The sequence below is a fragment of the Hesperophylax consimilis genome, chromosome 3, assembly GCF_061612785.1.
Source record: "Hesperophylax consimilis isolate HC1 chromosome 3, BYU_Hcon_1.0, whole genome shotgun sequence".
In the NCBI taxonomy this organism is placed as follows: domain Eukaryota; kingdom Metazoa; phylum Arthropoda; class Insecta; order Trichoptera; family Limnephilidae; genus Hesperophylax; species Hesperophylax consimilis.
In genome coordinates, this window is record NC_142838.1 from 12,132,356 (window position 1) to 12,149,031 (window position 16,676).

The following is a 16,676-nucleotide window of genomic DNA, read 5'->3' on the forward strand; positions in this document are numbered from 1 at the left end:
AGTGTGTTCAAGAGTAACGGGCGTATGAATCCATCTCTCCCACTGTGGTGCAAAGCGATGGGTCGAGAAAGTTCTTCTGGAGAGGTCAAATGGTCTCCATCAACCAGCCTTTCACGATCCGGCCCGCCACGCAGTAAGTGGGCAGACGCATCCGCCGCCAAGTCCTAGAAAACCTCACCCCATTGTAGCAGTATATCCTTTCTTCTTACCCCTGCAATTAACCATCGTGATTTTTACTCAGTTCAATGATTTTCATTTGTTATTTTCGAAACTTATTTGCGAAATTTATGGTATTGGATAGCTTTATTTGCTTAAGTTAATGGGTAATGTCGAAGTGTTTGCATGCATATTTCATACATACGTGCGTTGGTATTGTTTTCTTTTGTTAAGCCTTTATCTTCGCTATGTTGATTCTCTGCACAACGCGCCGTACTAAATATTGCAAAAAACCGTCTCGGCAAAAGCATGTTTACTGTTTAACCGCACGCTAACAATATTTTCATAGTAACACAAAATAATCTCGGAACGCCTTAAGGGGAGAATCTTCCAACAGAAACCTTTCACATTTTTCAATTCATCTATTTCAAATCCACTTTTGTTTTCGGTTCCCGATCAAGCAGAAACTCAACAGAGACTCGTCATCGATGACAATGCATTCTATTAGCTTTTGGTGGCAATCACGCATGCACACGCGGACATATACCTACGCATTTCTCTGAAATTCGATGTCATTACAGCAGTTAATATACGCAATAAATGTTGTTTTATTCAATTGTGATTTGGTTCGGTAGGTAGAGTTGTCGACTCCAGCTCCTGGGTAGGAAGGTTCAATCCTCAGTCAAACCAAAAAAAAAGAATAAATAAATAATTTTTTTGAATATTTAAAAATAGACGTTTTATTGTATTGTAGCAAAATGGTAAAGTTTTGTACTGTAGTAAAAAAACATATTTTAACGGCTTGTTTTTTTTTCGTTTTTAACACCGTACAAAGAGTTCAAAGTGGGAATATAACATCTCTAAATTTTGGGGAAGTTGTAAGCGGTGAAGGAGATTAGAAATAGAAACAACAACAAAAACTAAAAAAAAATAAATAAAAAAAAACCACGTAAAAGATACCTTTATGTTCTAATCTTTATCATTATGTGTATATATGTAGGTATCTACCTAGTACTTTTAAATTAGAATGCTACCCAAGCAGCAGTTAATCTTATCTTTAATTGGATATTTTATTTTATTCCATTTCTTCTCTTTGTTATTCATATTTATACAAAATATGTTAGTAGGCTAAGGCACCAATTAATAGTACATATACCTATTATTTTATTATTATTTTAATACTATACTTATCAAACAACTTATCAAAATGTTAGTACTCATCCTAACAACACAGGTGAACTCCTAGCGTGGAGGACAATATACTATACCATTGTTTAACAAATATATTAAAGCATAAATAAAAATAAAATAAAATTTGACTGTCCTAAAACGGGAATCCTCCTAGTTGGGCAGTCAACATATTTCTTAAATAATGTACATAAATGTATCATCTTTTACTAAATAAATATAAAAAAAAATAACTATTAAGAAATACCTGGCTATGGTATTAGCATGGTTAAGAATTTTGAAGAAACGATTCATTTCTAAACAGTTCTTTCCTTTCTCAATACTTTCAAGCAATATTTTTGTATCGTTTTCGGTTTAGTAAAAAAATACTATTGAAAATTTGTCTAAACAAAACGTGTGTTCTTCGTGACAAAGATTTTGTTTTAGTAATCTCAAGTTAATTTACAATGTTTTAACTGAACGGTTAATTTTTATGCCTTTTAGAAGAAAAATATTATTTTTTTTTTTCATTTATAGAAAACTATCTGAAGCCCCCGGCGTTATCCGGAATTTACGAAAAGTTTTTGAAAATCAGATGTAGACAGTAACTTTCATCTAATTTTGTCAAGGATATGAAATTCTGCTTCCAGTTTTGGAAAAAGAGGATTAGGGACGGTTTACCAAATTCTCGTGTAAACAGTGACCTTCCTCTTGTTTTGAAGGTAACGTGTCAAAAATTTCATCAATCTCGGAATAAAACCGTAGAATTGTGTGAAAAACAACCCAATCGGGACACAACTTTTTTTATGTAAATTAATTTTACTTATGTGATTGATTTCTACTGAAATTTTAATATAAATTTACATGTAGATGAGTGATTTTTAAATGTCTATTTTTTTGTCTTGTCGCTGTTTACAAATGTGATTCAAAATATAATGGATATTAAATTCCATTGGCATTATATAAATTGTAATTAATGATTTCCCTAACTATCTATGAAATTGAATTCTCTAGGTCTAGGATAACTTGAAACCTGTAAATTTGACTGTCCTAAAACGTAAATCCTTCCTAGTTGGACAGTCAAAAGCATAAAATGAAATCAATATTATAAAAAAAATTAACTCTCCAAAAAATTTAATTATATTAAATATCGGAACACGAGTTCATAAAAATTATATTAATCAGGATAAGGACACCTAAATGAACACGTGTTCCGATATATTCTGAATAGACTTTTTTTATTAAGAAATGGATTGCAATCAGCCATACTCATTTTTCTCTGTGCACTTTATGCCTGTGTTATGAGAGCGCTCTGTTTTATATATTGTTTCTATTGGCGCCCGTACTCGAGTCGGTGCGGCACGGGAGCGGTATTGCGTGCTTCCGTTATCTGCATTCCTACTGCACCCACTTTATGTAGATTCCATTTCGATCCGTAGTGTAGCGGGTTGAATTGCACAATTTGGATCGTTAATTTTAATCAGCACTTAAAACAATCATGATTTAGTACCAATCACTTAGATACACGATGATATAACAACCTAAGAAAGGGCGTTTTACGCGAAGAGTGCCCCCTTAAGGTGCACGCTTGAAATGGTATTGTCTCATTACCCGGTCGCCTATCTCACCAGCTGCTGGTAGTAAGTACTACAGGGATGGGCCAGTCATGTAGCCAGCCATTGGACCAGCTATAGGGCCAGGCTGGGTTGGGTTTATGGCTCACTCCTCAACATTGCCGATCCTGCGCACGATACGCCTCTGTATTGTGTAAAGTGACCATATAATGTCCTGCCTGGGATCTTTATATTTATGTCTATTCAGAATTCACCGGCCCTGCTACAGGGGCGGATTTGGAATCAAATTAGGCCCCGAGCATTTTTGAAAACAACACGTCTAATATTCTCTATCTTTCGGATGGTTCAGGGAATTTTATATGCAGCACAGGCGAAAATTTTTAGCTACTGAGAACCTGATAACCTATTTTGTCTCTCGGGATGCTGTGCAGGCAATTTTTCGGAGAGGGTGGTGTGTTATACTCGGCTTAGAAGTTAGAGTCCCATGTTATAAGAGGTAGAAATACATTCTTAATCCAGTGCGAAGGAGTTAAGTATTCATATATTGAACTGTGACCGTGACACCGGGGCTGAAGCTGATCGTATCAATGGCACTTTATTCCAAGTGTGCCTTTATTTCATCAAAATACTGATATAATGTTTAAACATTCACTTGTTGTAACGAAATACCTGCCATTTGGGTTGTAACGATTTTAATTGATTGGGAGAGGATGTTAAGTCGATCACCCGTTTTTTTGCAGATTGTAGAATTTTTTCAAGTCCCTATATAGCTGCCAAACTGAGTGATGTAGAGCACTCTTGAGATTTCACTTACTTTTTATCCCGATTTTGAGCTGATGACTTACAGTTCTAGCAAAAACGATTATTCTCGAACATACACGAAGAAAATTAGTTTTGCTGACTGTACTAATAAAATATTAGTACATTCAGAACATATAATCCTAATAAATATAATGACGAAATGTCCTCGGTCAATATTGGCCCACCGCAAAATGGCCTCGCCCAGTATTGGCCCACCGCAAAATGAACTAATGCCTACTCAGTTCACCACTGTTACATTCTGTAATAGTTAATGCATACCTTTATTAATCCTCTGATGCTCAGTACTGTTGTAGATTGTATAATGTGGCCACAAACTAAACTACATACTTTGTACGGCAACTAAAACGGGGTGCTAAATTTACTAGAGAAAATCTACTGAAGTAATAATACCTGAATAAAATAATTACTCCTTCAAAGACCGGTGGAATGTTGAGGCTTGTATATTGTAACTATCAAATGGTCGTAATATGTATGACAAAGCATTTGAGGTTATAGAGAAAAGCTCTTTCCAATCTTCATGGGTCATAAATGATTTATATGTCGTACCTATTCAGTAGCCGTCGACTTAAATGTTACCGGTGTCCTGCGCGTGGTGAAGCGATCGTATTCCGTTTGACGAATCCAATTACGCTGGCTTTGTCCCGCTGCAGAAAGTCTCTCATTTTATTCCTCGTTTTATTTCCTTGCTCGATCGGGGAGATACTCGCCGATAGCCCCGTGTTCCGGGCGCGTGTGCCTCGAACGAGTTCTTCCTAAACATTATCCTCACTGCGTCTATAAATAATGCGCTACCTTCAAATAACATTTTGTAATATTCAATCATTGAAGACAACATTAGCGACTCTCAAACGAAAATTTGAAACAGAAATCAGAAAAGGATTTGGTCGCATCTAGTGAATTGAACCCAGGATCACAACCTTGCCAGATTTGGTATTCCAAAAATAAAAAAAATATTCATCCTAGACTTGTAGAAGAGTCAATAGATGTCACACATTAAAATAATAAATGTTTTTAATATCTAAGACACTATCTAGATTACATTAGTTCGGGAATAATCTTGCTTTGCTACATAAAAATATGCGTTGAAAATGAACATGATGTTGGTAGTTCTTAGTCATAGTATGATATAGTTAAACATGCCCGAAGGGAATAGGGTCGAATTAGCTCAGTGGTAGAGCAAAGCCCCGGTAAGGCTGAGGTCCTGGTTTCAATTCCTAGATTCAACCGAATCTCTTCCTAATTTTTCTGTTTCAAATTTTTGTTTGAGAGTTGCTAATACTGTCTTCAATGATTAAAAATATTATTTTTAAACAGTATGTGCAGAATTCTACTTATATATTTAACCGTTGGAACGCATGAAAAGTAGCGTAAAGACGACACGTGACTCTCAACGGTGGTTTTGCTCGAGGCTCACATTTTAATTAATTCAGACGAATTCGTAACACTAATATATATTTTAGTGCGATCCCTACGAATGTAAGTTATTTATATTTACGATTAATAAAAACAGTACCTTACCATTAAAATATTTGATGTAAAACGGTTTGAACATTTTATAAAACGTTTTTCAACTATAAAATTAGCGGTGAGGACCAGATTTTTCTAGACGATTAATTACTTCCCGAGGGATCCCTCTTGAAACATCAGAAACATAAGAAAATTAAAATAAACCCCACGGAAAAATCAATTTTCTAGGCCTGCTAGGGCAAATTCGACCAAAAGTCCATTCATTACGCCGGGCCGCACTCCAAACATTGTTTTTACACGACTTCATCACTTATGACATTATGATTCCCACTTTATTTTAGAGATTTTCAGGGGAAAATTCAACCGTAGCTCTCTCTCTCCAATACACATGGCCGAACGTCGAATATATTTGCGCATAGCTTCTTCACTTACGTCGTTTAGATTCCGACGTTACTTTAGGGTATTGTCTCGTCTTAAGGGGTCATGAGTCCCCGCTACGCAAGATGCTAATGCGCTATGGGGCGGCCGCCATCGCGCGGTTCTCTCACCCGCGCATTTCTTTGTGCTTTTTTGGTTTATTTTTGCTCGCGCCGTGTCTGTTGGCCGCGGCTTTTAATGGGAGGATCGTAAAGTGTTGTTCCTTTATTTATATTAAAAGGGACTCGCAAATAGGAAAGGACTGGGGTCAATAAGTCCCGGGACAGGCGGCTAGTCTATTTTTAGTACCAGCGTGCCTTTGTCGTTATTGCGTGTTCGTAGTTCATAGTGTCGTGATATCAATGGCATGTTCTGACTACATTAGACTCTTTAATAATTATCTAAGGCAATTATTTCTCTTCGTTTTTAGCAAGTGGTGTGTGAAGTTTTTACGAGAAGTAATTTCCATATTGGGTTTCCAAAGAAATCATTTTCTGGATTAATCAGTTATTTAAGAAAACCTAATTGATATAAATTATATTTAAAAAAAAATTGTCGTAGCCTGACACGAACAATACATATATATTTTTTTTAAATATGGTACCTCTATGGGTAGGTGCCTAGGTACTCAATATCAGTCCTGTGAAAGACCGTCAGAACTCAAATTACCTACCTTTTCCATTGGCAAAACGTTACTAAATGGCTTATTGACCTGAAAAGAAAGCAGTCCGATAACCTGTTCAAAAACATAACTTAATATGAAGTACAATTTAAGAACCCACTGAACAATAAACAAAATTAAATAATTATTTTTATTAAAATAAGGCACGTTACAAGTTACAATAATACCACAATATTTTGATTCCCACCACATAATAATTAATTCCTTATAACAGGCAATATATGTCTAGTTAGGAATTAGCCTGCAGACCTATAAACTAGCCGACGTAGGTACTACCTGGCGTTGCTGGGGCTTATCCTTGGGAGATAAACATATACCATCGCGGACTTTTCTGTAGGCCTTTTTAAGATATACCATTCTATTGTACATTATTTTTATGTATCTCATTAAGTTTAGCCAGCGTTAGCAGAAAACATTTTTTCCACTTGATTACAAAACATCGACTTTTCTATAATTTCTATAAATAAAATATGCTTGCAGTGAAAACCCTATCGAAATCCGTTGCGTAGTTTGAAAGAACTACGCGCTCAGACAGACGTGGATAAGGATTTTGTTTAATACTATTTAAAGATAAAGATTAATTAAGTATTATATTTGCTTACTATACAAAAATGTAATGTCGATAAAATAATGAATACAATAAATGACTTTAGCTCTGTTTAGTGACCAGATATGAACCGGATTCTTCTTACCATTTTCTTTCCTTAACCCAGTCCTCTCGAGATTACCGTCCCCCTCTCAAAGGATCACATAAGCAATCGCTCAAGCATCTTTTAGCACGAGAGTATAAACAGCGATTACATGATAAGACTACAGACCATATAAAATGAATTTTTTATATTACATATTTACAGAAATAATAGACAGTTCAATAAATTTGAACAAATTGATTCCTGGAGAATACCTGATAATTTAACATTATTTCATTACTTTTTATGATTTTATATCACTTTTTAAATGTGTTGAATTGTCACTTTGATGAATTCAAATTAGTTCCGATCACCCTTCAAAGCACAATAGTCCAAGTGAAATTCTTACGGTGTTAAATAAATTAGAACAAATTCCTGAAAGGATATGACCCTTCATCAAATTCTAAAGAAATTTAATATTTTTTTTTATTTTTAACTTGTTTAAACACTTAAACGAGATAATTGTCTTTTTAAAATATATCTACAAAAATTTTACTTTTGTTTTTGTTAATGAATGAATGCAAATCATGGAAGTGGAAATTAACCCACTTCCCGACATCTGATCAAAATGAAACTTGGCACAGTCGGCAGATATGTAGAATCGCTGTCAATGGCAATTCATTCTATGAACTTTAATCAATCACGTAGGGGGAGGTCCTCTAGTACCGTCACCTTAAGGATTATTTGTAATGAAATAAAAATCCTTTCGCTTATGTGCAAAATACCTAGTGAAATGTGTAAAGGAACTCTTTTACTATAAATAGAAATAATAAAATATCGATATATTTAGAAACAGTCAACTTTATTAATAAAATTGTAAGAACATGAAAAAACGACATTTAAAAAATTGGCCTCCAGTACCGGCCAGCTAAAAATTCAATATTTATCCAAGGTAATAATCGCTAAACATAAAAAATAATAGCAAAAAAATGAAACATTAAATTTATCCAAGACAATAATCGCAAATATATATAGCTGATGTCTCTGAAACGTTGGCGCAGGCCTCGTGTATCCAGATCTTACAATTTCCGCATTGAATCCAGTCTTCGTCATGAGACTCTAGACACAATGGGCAGACTGTATCTTCTTGAGTTGGTGTATTGGGAGACTGTTGACAATTTTTTTGTTTTTTGTACTATTTTTGGCAACATCTTTTCCTGAAAGCAAACGCTTGCCTCGCTTAACTGATTCAGCACACATTTTATCTGCCTTTTTCTGTTCCAGCATATTCATTTACTCAGCACCTTTTCCACGGCTTTTCGCAAATTGTTAGGATCCCAGGTCCCCTTTTTCTTCTTCGTCTGACTAATATCTTCCTGGTCTGGCATCTTTGTGTACCTCAAAGTAAAATTAATCACACAAACATTAATTTAAATAGTGGCCAGTACTGGAGGACAATTTTGTGGCCGGTACTGCAGGAAACGGAGTAAAATATTATTTCGACATAGCGTGACACTGTGCGAATAAAGATTTATTTTAAATGTATTTTATAAAAGCTATATAAACACTCAATACATACCAAGTTTGACTTCTTTAGAAGTCGTCCTCAAAACTATAGAAATAACACACCGAACTTTAATCGTGCGGCGAACGTCCGCTCCTCCCAACAGATATCTTAACACTGACTGACTGACACGAAGCTAGTTGAAACTTGTCGCCGCCGAGCGGGGCATCTTCATGGGATACCATACTGCGTGTATTGCATGAACTGTCTCAGAGCCATCTGTTGTAGAATCTCGGAAATTGTAACTGGCTGGTACTAGAGGCCGGCCGGTACTGTAGGACCTCCCCCTATACAGTATACACACTCGCACTAAGGTAATCACGCATTTAGATGTCATTACAGCAGTTAATATAAAAAATAAATGCCGATCCTACCCAATCGGGTTTTGGTGCAGTTGTTAGCGCGGTTGGCTATAGTCCTTGGGGAGTAAGGATAAATATTCAAACCAAAAAAAATTATATTGGTTACTAGCCGACCAATTGACCCAGAAAACGGAGTGTTGATTTTTTAAAAGTAAATATTATCAATTTTCCTTTTTATAAGATATTAAATGAAAATAAAACTATACTGAAGAAAAACGCACTTTTAGCATTTTTTTTAAATTCTACATAAAAGTTTTGTCATTTTTCCAGTCCAGACCAATGTGTTAGATTCGGAAGACAAAAATAACCCCTTTTTTAATCTATTATATTTCGTTCTAAAATCGGTTTTACCATGAAAATTTTTAGATCCATTTTATTACATTTCTAGATTTTTTGACCGAATTAAATAGGCGTGAATTTCACTTACATACCAATATTACACTGCCAGAATTACACATGGACCAAACTACACATGAAGAGAATTACGCTTACTTAAACTTCCCCTACTGTAATTATACGTAACGTTAAAAAACCTAACCCACCCAACTTCTGTTTTTTTTTTAATAAAAATTTTATTTGTCACACACACTCAAAAAATCTGTTTTTTATAGGTTTAAATTTTAGTGTTTAAATAAAACAAATAATAAAATGTAATGTATATAAAACAAATTTAGGTTAGGTTACGTTTTTATTTGTGAATTTCGTCATACCACCGTTTACAGAGTGTATTTTTGATAATATTATATTTTTTATTGTGTCTGGTAGGACCTGCCGGTGCTGATGCACAGGTTCTGCAGCAGCTTTTCGCTGGACAGCTGCAGTTTCCGGGTGGAGCGGGAGAGGGAGGCCACCGCGCGCGTCACAGTCTGGCGACAGCTGCGCATCCCCCGCTCTTACACCCTGGAGGCCACCTTCTGCGGCTTCGACCAGGGACCCTTCAAGGTCACTCTACTTGCTTTACTACTAAACTTATGTCGATTAGGTATGCAAGCCAGTCTAGGGCCTCGGGCATCGTCGCTATGTGGACCTAATCAATCCAGCCAGGGAATGAACAGAGCAATCAACGGGCGTTCGGTCGCCACATGTGTGGTGGCCTGCGCAGCACCGCATTCACACATTGCCTACTCTTTAATGCCTATGCGTCATGTAGGCACAACGGCTGTGGGAGCACCTTATTCTATTGATGGAGGACCAGAGTTTGCGTGGTAGTGAGATCCCAGGCTGTCTCTCAGTGGGATCGTGCCCGAGATGGGCATTTCTCTTGTCTGCCAAATAAGTTCCAAGTTCCTCAAGTTTCCACCTATCTTCTGGAGTGTTAGTTCTGCAGGCTGAGAGACATCATCGTGCAAAAGCTATTGTGTTGTTTTTTTGGCGCCAACCAACCCTGATGTTCGTAAGTTAGGCATGGAACTGTAAGAGGAAGAACGAAAGTAGACTGATTGATGTAGAACTAAGACCCCTGAGGCGTTTGTGTGGTAAAAACATGTGTGTTAAAACCATGCGTGGCCGTGTTAAAAATGTGGTGATTCGAAAATAATGCAAGGCTGATGTAAGTGTAATGAGTAAGATTAAGAATTGATTGCTTATAAGTTTTTGGCTTAGGTATAGAGCAGATGAACGAAGAAAGGTGTGAAGAATATTTGACGCGAATGTGAATGGTAGGAGAATTCGGGGACAATCAATCATTTTTTTAAAGCAACATCGCGTTCATTGGTCAAAGGTAAGTGTATTTTAAAATTATTGATCGTTGACCTGGTGTGGAGTGGATGCAGTCTGTTAACCATAATTTCTTACATTATATTATCTGTGTATATTCGTACAGCGCCCTTCGGTTGAGTTTTCACTAAAGCGGCGCTGTAATAATAATATTTGGATCATTTGTATTATTGTAAGATATTATATATAATATCTAATATGAAAACTGATCACCAAGTACAGAACGCGACTAGTCACGGGCGAAAACGCTCTTGCTATGGCAGCACCGGACTTCTGGCAAGGTCTCATTTCCAAGCGATGAAATCTTTTACTGATCTCATAGATGTCTAAATGTTTAACTTATTTTTAATTTCTTTTCCGATTTTATGTCCGGGTTAAATCTTCCCCATAGGAAAAACTAAACCCTTCCACGCACTTTTCCACAAATGATCATCTAGTCAATCAACATTGTGCACGTGCATTATATAAGCAAAATAAATACAAAACAATACAAGAACAACACGTCAAATCACCAGAGATCAAATGGGAAAATAATTCATCGACTCCAGATATTTTCATATCAGAGGGTTCGGCTCGGCAGAACTCCTAACAGGGCCTATAAATCCTACTGATCCCTCAACATAAATATTTAAAAAATCTTTCGTTATCCTACATGTATTTAAAATGACTGATTTTGCATTTTTATATATAAATTTTTTGATAGATCTAATACGCCTAAATTTTTAATGAGAGAGCTAGGTATAATGCCAGTAGCCGAAATAACGAATGGTAATATTTTTATAGTCTGAGAATGCCAAATTCTTTTTATCTCATTTCCTAAATCTGTGTATTTTCTTATTTTTTCATTAACAGATTTTTTAATATTACAGGAATTTGGAATAGCGACATCAATGATATAAGTTATTTTTTTAATTTTGTCATGTCTATATCGGGTCTATTATGACTAATCGTTCGGTCTGTTAGTATAGTTTTATCATAATATATTTTATAAAATTCGTTTTCTAAAAATGAATTTGGTTCGTATGGAATTATATGGAATTCGTGGAATTGCACCACCCTCACTGAGATCTGGGATAAACAAGAACAAATGAATTTATTAAGTGTATCAAATGCCCCGGGTCGAGTCGGGATATGTCAAGAGTCAAGAATAACAGAGTGGTATTTATGAGACGATGTATGAATGTGAATGAAGCAAGGAGTGTGTGCCAAGACCTAGTTGTTTGGCGGTCCATCCTCTCTGCCTGCTCCTTCGGGGAATCGGCGTCATGCTAAGTTAGTTATTGGTTTTAATTAAAACCCCTCAGCCTTTGGCAAATCTGTGGCTCCGACGTAAACTACCGCATGTCCACATTATTCAGGTATTTCGACTTTTTGGTGTATTCCGAATCGGAATATTTATTTTGCACATTATACATTATCAATGGAAAAGGGAATAACCGTTTGTATTATCACGTGTTCGCTTTCAGTTTGGGGGCATTAAATTATTTCTGCTTTTCTGTAACATTTCGCAAATGCAATAGCTTACATTTGAGCCCTTGAAATCTTGCAGTTAGTGGCGGTTAGTTTTTAATAGAACCTATTTTAGCAATAATTCGTATGTGGTTTGGCTAAAAACTATCAGTCAATTGTTTTTAATATAACCCCTTGACCAGTTTTGCTGGTTCGACTTGAAATTTAAAAAACCTTTCTACTCTTGCTAATCTTAATTATGAGAAAAACCGTACACGTTTTCATTTACAAAACGTATGATATAATAATATTATGTTCAGCATATGAACGAGATGAAATGCAAATACCTTAATGTTTCATCTCGCTCAAACTGATCAAAATAAACGATGTTTTAATTGCACGAGAGTATTTATGCACAAAACGTGCTTTGCCCATCAGTCTCGTGAATAGATTTATTTAATTGGGTATTTAACGCTTTGCAATTTCTTGTGAAACAATAATTGACAGGGCTTGCAAGTAAACACCCAGCACCTGCAGAAGGTGGGACATGACTTGTGCGCCTCTCTAGACGCTCTCACCGAAGACATTCCGGCAGACCTTCGGCTCCTCATCGAACAGGGCGGGTTAGTTACCTAACATATTACCTTTCACCTATTCTAACATATTACTTTTTCTCATTCTAACATATTATTTTTTACCTATTTTAACATATTACATTTTACCTATTCTAAACATATATCTAGTCAAGTGACCACTCTCTCATCTCTAGTACCTTGTTAAGATTTCACCTACTGTGTTTTCTATTTGTCTGTATTCTCCTGTTTAGAAGCAGATTGTACTTTAGTTATCTACCTTTAGGACTTCTTTGATGACACTAAAAATTCTAGTACTTTACCTACTGTGCTTTCTATTTGTTTGTATTCTCCCATTTTATACATTTGCCTAAGCGGGCTGTGTTATTATAGGAATTGATTATGTTAACAAGTGTTAGATTACAACCTCCGGTGCTTTATTTAATTACTGTTTAGTCATTAGAATCTAGGTAGTTTTCATAATACCTAGTGCCTTGTCTAATGTGCTTTATATGTGTCTGTATTATCACATTTTAGACATTTGCCTAAGCGGGCTTTGCTAATGTACGAATTCATAGATGATGTTAACAAGAGTGTTAGAGTACAACCTCTGGTGCTTTCTTTCAGTAGTGTTTAGTCCCTAGAATCTAGGCAGATTTGCATAATATCTAGTACCTTGTCTAATAAATGTGCTTTCTATTTGTCTGTATTCTCCAATTTTAGAAGTTTGCTTAAGCAGGTTGTGCTTTAATTATAGGACCTCTCTGATGACGCTAACAAGGGTTAGATTCCAACCTCCGGTGCTTTACTTCGTTAAGAACGCATGATAGGCCATCCTGCTGCAAAAGAGAACATTTAACACTAAATTACCTTTCGGAGAATCCGTGCCTTTTTGTATTTTCATCCTTCTGTTTAGTACAAAATTTAATAATCACTTAAAGGCAAATGTTCCCGCTCTAACTTACACCGACTTGTAGTATGTATCTTTATATTTTATGACTATAGGTATTGCGATAATACTACTACTAGTACTACTGCAGATTGAGACTAACACAATACAAGGCAAGACATTAATTATGTACAGAGCAAGAACAGTTTTTTAGTGTGAGTTTGCTTTCTGACATTCCTTAAATGGAAACACATTCAATCACAAATTGTGTTTTGGTGCTGTTATTGTGTACATGTTTTTTTTGTGTTAACTCTAAACTTTTCAGAACACTAGACACTCAACAAACTAGGTATCTACATCACACTTCCAAACGCTGATACCCAAAACACTTGTAATTAATATATTTTTTTAAATGTACAACTCTTCTCTACTTCTAAAAAATATAAAAAACATTGAGAAAAATCAGTATTGCTAATTAATCAAGAATCTCTTGTAATTATTCGGTTAAATTCCTTAACGAATGAATTAACAGGTTTCGTGATAAACTTTTTGTAAATTACGAATATATTATACGATGTCAGAACACAGTGAATATTTGAATATTTTCGCATTTCGTTATGATGTATTATTCCGACATCGGAACACGTTTACCGATAATTTGTAGAGATTCATGAATTAGCAATATTCATTTTTCTACGAGTAGAATCATTGATTTTCATCCCTTTCCCAAATATTATTAAAATGTATTTTATCCTAAATTCTTAAATTTTTCATTTTTGGGTGAAACAGGACCAGTCTAAAATAATAGGAAAAAAGTTGTAACTGACATTAATTGCAGTATGGCAAATTAATTCCCACCACGAATCAACAGTTTAATAACTCGTCGTCTTGTTATATTATGAATGATCGTTGATTTGATCTGCGTTCGTGATAACTATACAACACACCTACGCCATAGTATAAAATTCAAACAAACCATGGTGAGATGTTTTGTTAACTGGATGATAGTGTATTTCATCACTTCTAAAAATAAGAGTGGGAGATTCACCCGTCGGATATCTCCAGTCATCCAACTCGGCCAGCGGCTGTCTGGCTTACGTAGTACATACGAATAGGCATATTTTTCTAGATTTATATCCCATTGTGGGTGTTTCAGTCTCCGATTAATATTCCGCGGGGAGTCCGGCTTCCGGCGGGGTTTGTCAATCAACTGACTCTTCTCAGAAACCACTGCCAACACCCAACTCCTCCAACAAACACCTCGCAGCTGTAACCCCGGGTTTCCGGTCTCAACAACGCTTTATTAGCATTGTTTATTATAATTACATTTTATTCCAGAGAGACCCGTATTTATTTGCCATAACACCTTGCTGATCCTTTTATGGATAAATGTTTGACCCAGTAAAATCTCTTCGTCACGATGCTGCCAATATCGAAAAACCTTCTAGCGAATAAATTATGCATTTCAGTTTTACAATTTTGGTTGAATGGCGACATTATGCCCATTCTAATTTTCTAATTTTTGTTTAAAATGAGAACCAATATCGTCAATGTCAATCAAAAAAACGCAACAAGAAAGCTTAAAATACAGAGTTATTTTCTTCCATGACTGGCAGAACCATTGTGACCTCTCATAAGAATCTAGCAAGAAACCCGTTTTTTCTGATAAGAACTAATCATGACGCGTCTTAGAAAACCGTTTTTATGAAGGACGCTTTTATGAAAATCACTATATTCTACTAAACTTCTCCGATTTGATCAGATGGCTAAATTACATGTACCAATAGAATCATAGTGAGCTTTTGTTATGACGGATGTTTCACAAAATTTGAACAATTCATCAAAGTTAAAATTCCAATTTCTGTGGGTGCCAGTTTTCTCGGAGTTCTTGGATAGTAACACAACTTAAATAGGACTTTGACAGAACTTGATTAATTTTTAAATTTGATGAATTGTTTAAATTCTGTGAAACAACCCGTCAACCCGGTAGAGTCTCTTAAGAAATTTATTTCATTTTCATATTTCAAATTGGTTTCAAAACAAGTGCCATGTTGAGTTCTTTTATAGAGTGATAGACTCTTACCAGAAAGCACCCTGATTCCACCTAAGCCACGAAAGAATGATGTAAATACTACCTACACACTTACAATAGACACATGGATGCACAGTTTGTCAATAATTCATGTGTGGCATACAATGCACAATGCACATACCTAATGACTAATCACCTGACACTGCAACCTAAACGGAGTGTTTAAAAATGTGTTCATAAAGCTACTGCTAGAGATTGCAAGAATGTTACTTGGTTCTCGTACAGATTCAGTGTGTGGTTTGGTTTCGGATTTCCAAATAAAGTTTGCAAGTACCTTCTAGATCGTGTTTATTTTTATAAAATATTAATGTTTCTATACATATATCTTTAGGCGCTGGTATTATTTTTTAACACAAAGCGAATATTTGTGATGAGCATAATGCAGTATATTCATTTATTAGATTGTTACGCGTCGGTTCATCGTTGGAATAATTAAGTCGGCCCTACGCCCAGTTTTTCACTATTCCGACATAACGCGCCGCCTAACATTTACATAGGTTAAACATTACACTATGTCACTCGTACGCAATAAAATTCGATGACATCGTCTTGCAAAGTTTTAGTGCAAACATATTGTTTATAAAACATCAGAAATACCCTTTCAATTATCATTATGAAGGCTGTTGTTTAAATGTTTGACCTGCCCTTAATAGTTTTCAGAATTCATCTTTATTCCTTCGTGTAATCCCTTCTTTTAGCCCCCTCCTTGATATAATTTTCCACCAATTGCGTAATTTCATAAAACCCACGAACATAATTGAACGTGCTTTATATTATTTTTAGTCTAGCGATGAGTCGTTCACGTGTGAAGGGCTTCTTGCAGTCACGCAACTCTACTTCACAGTTCATTCCTTGGAGAAATACTTCACTCCGACTCTTGCGAGTTAATGTTTCATATTTTCTACGTGTTCTAATAAATTAGCCTTTATTCATATTATTCGTGTAGAAGTCATAATTGAAAAGTAATATTTTTTCACAATCTTTAACTGTGGTCACCGAAATCATGCCATAACTTTTAACAGCACATCTTACAAGTTCATCATCTTATTTACAGGAAACATAATACTTGTAATACATGAATGCCATGTTTAATGTACGGGTGTTAAGAGACGTACTTG

At 35.5% G+C, this 16,676-nt stretch overlaps 1 protein-coding gene across 3 annotated transcripts in view; it reads left to right on the forward strand.

Moving 5' to 3' along the window:
- Nucleotides 1-16,676, forward strand: part of LOC149424948 (cytosolic carboxypeptidase 1-like) — a 190,984-nt gene that overhangs the window by 173,288 nt on the left and 1,020 nt on the right. For 2 of the 3 annotated variants that reach the window (XM_089648199.1, XM_089648213.1), the window contains 2 exons: nucleotides 9,606-9,782; nucleotides 12,513-12,628. In XM_089648199.1, the coding sequence (XP_089504325.1) occupies nucleotides 9,606-9,782; nucleotides 12,513-12,628 (293 nt within the window). Of the gene's footprint in view, nucleotides 1-9,605; nucleotides 9,783-12,512; nucleotides 12,629-13,334; nucleotides 13,554-16,676 lie in introns of all 3 variants that reach the window. The other variant, XR_016304993.1, reaches the window with a different exon arrangement.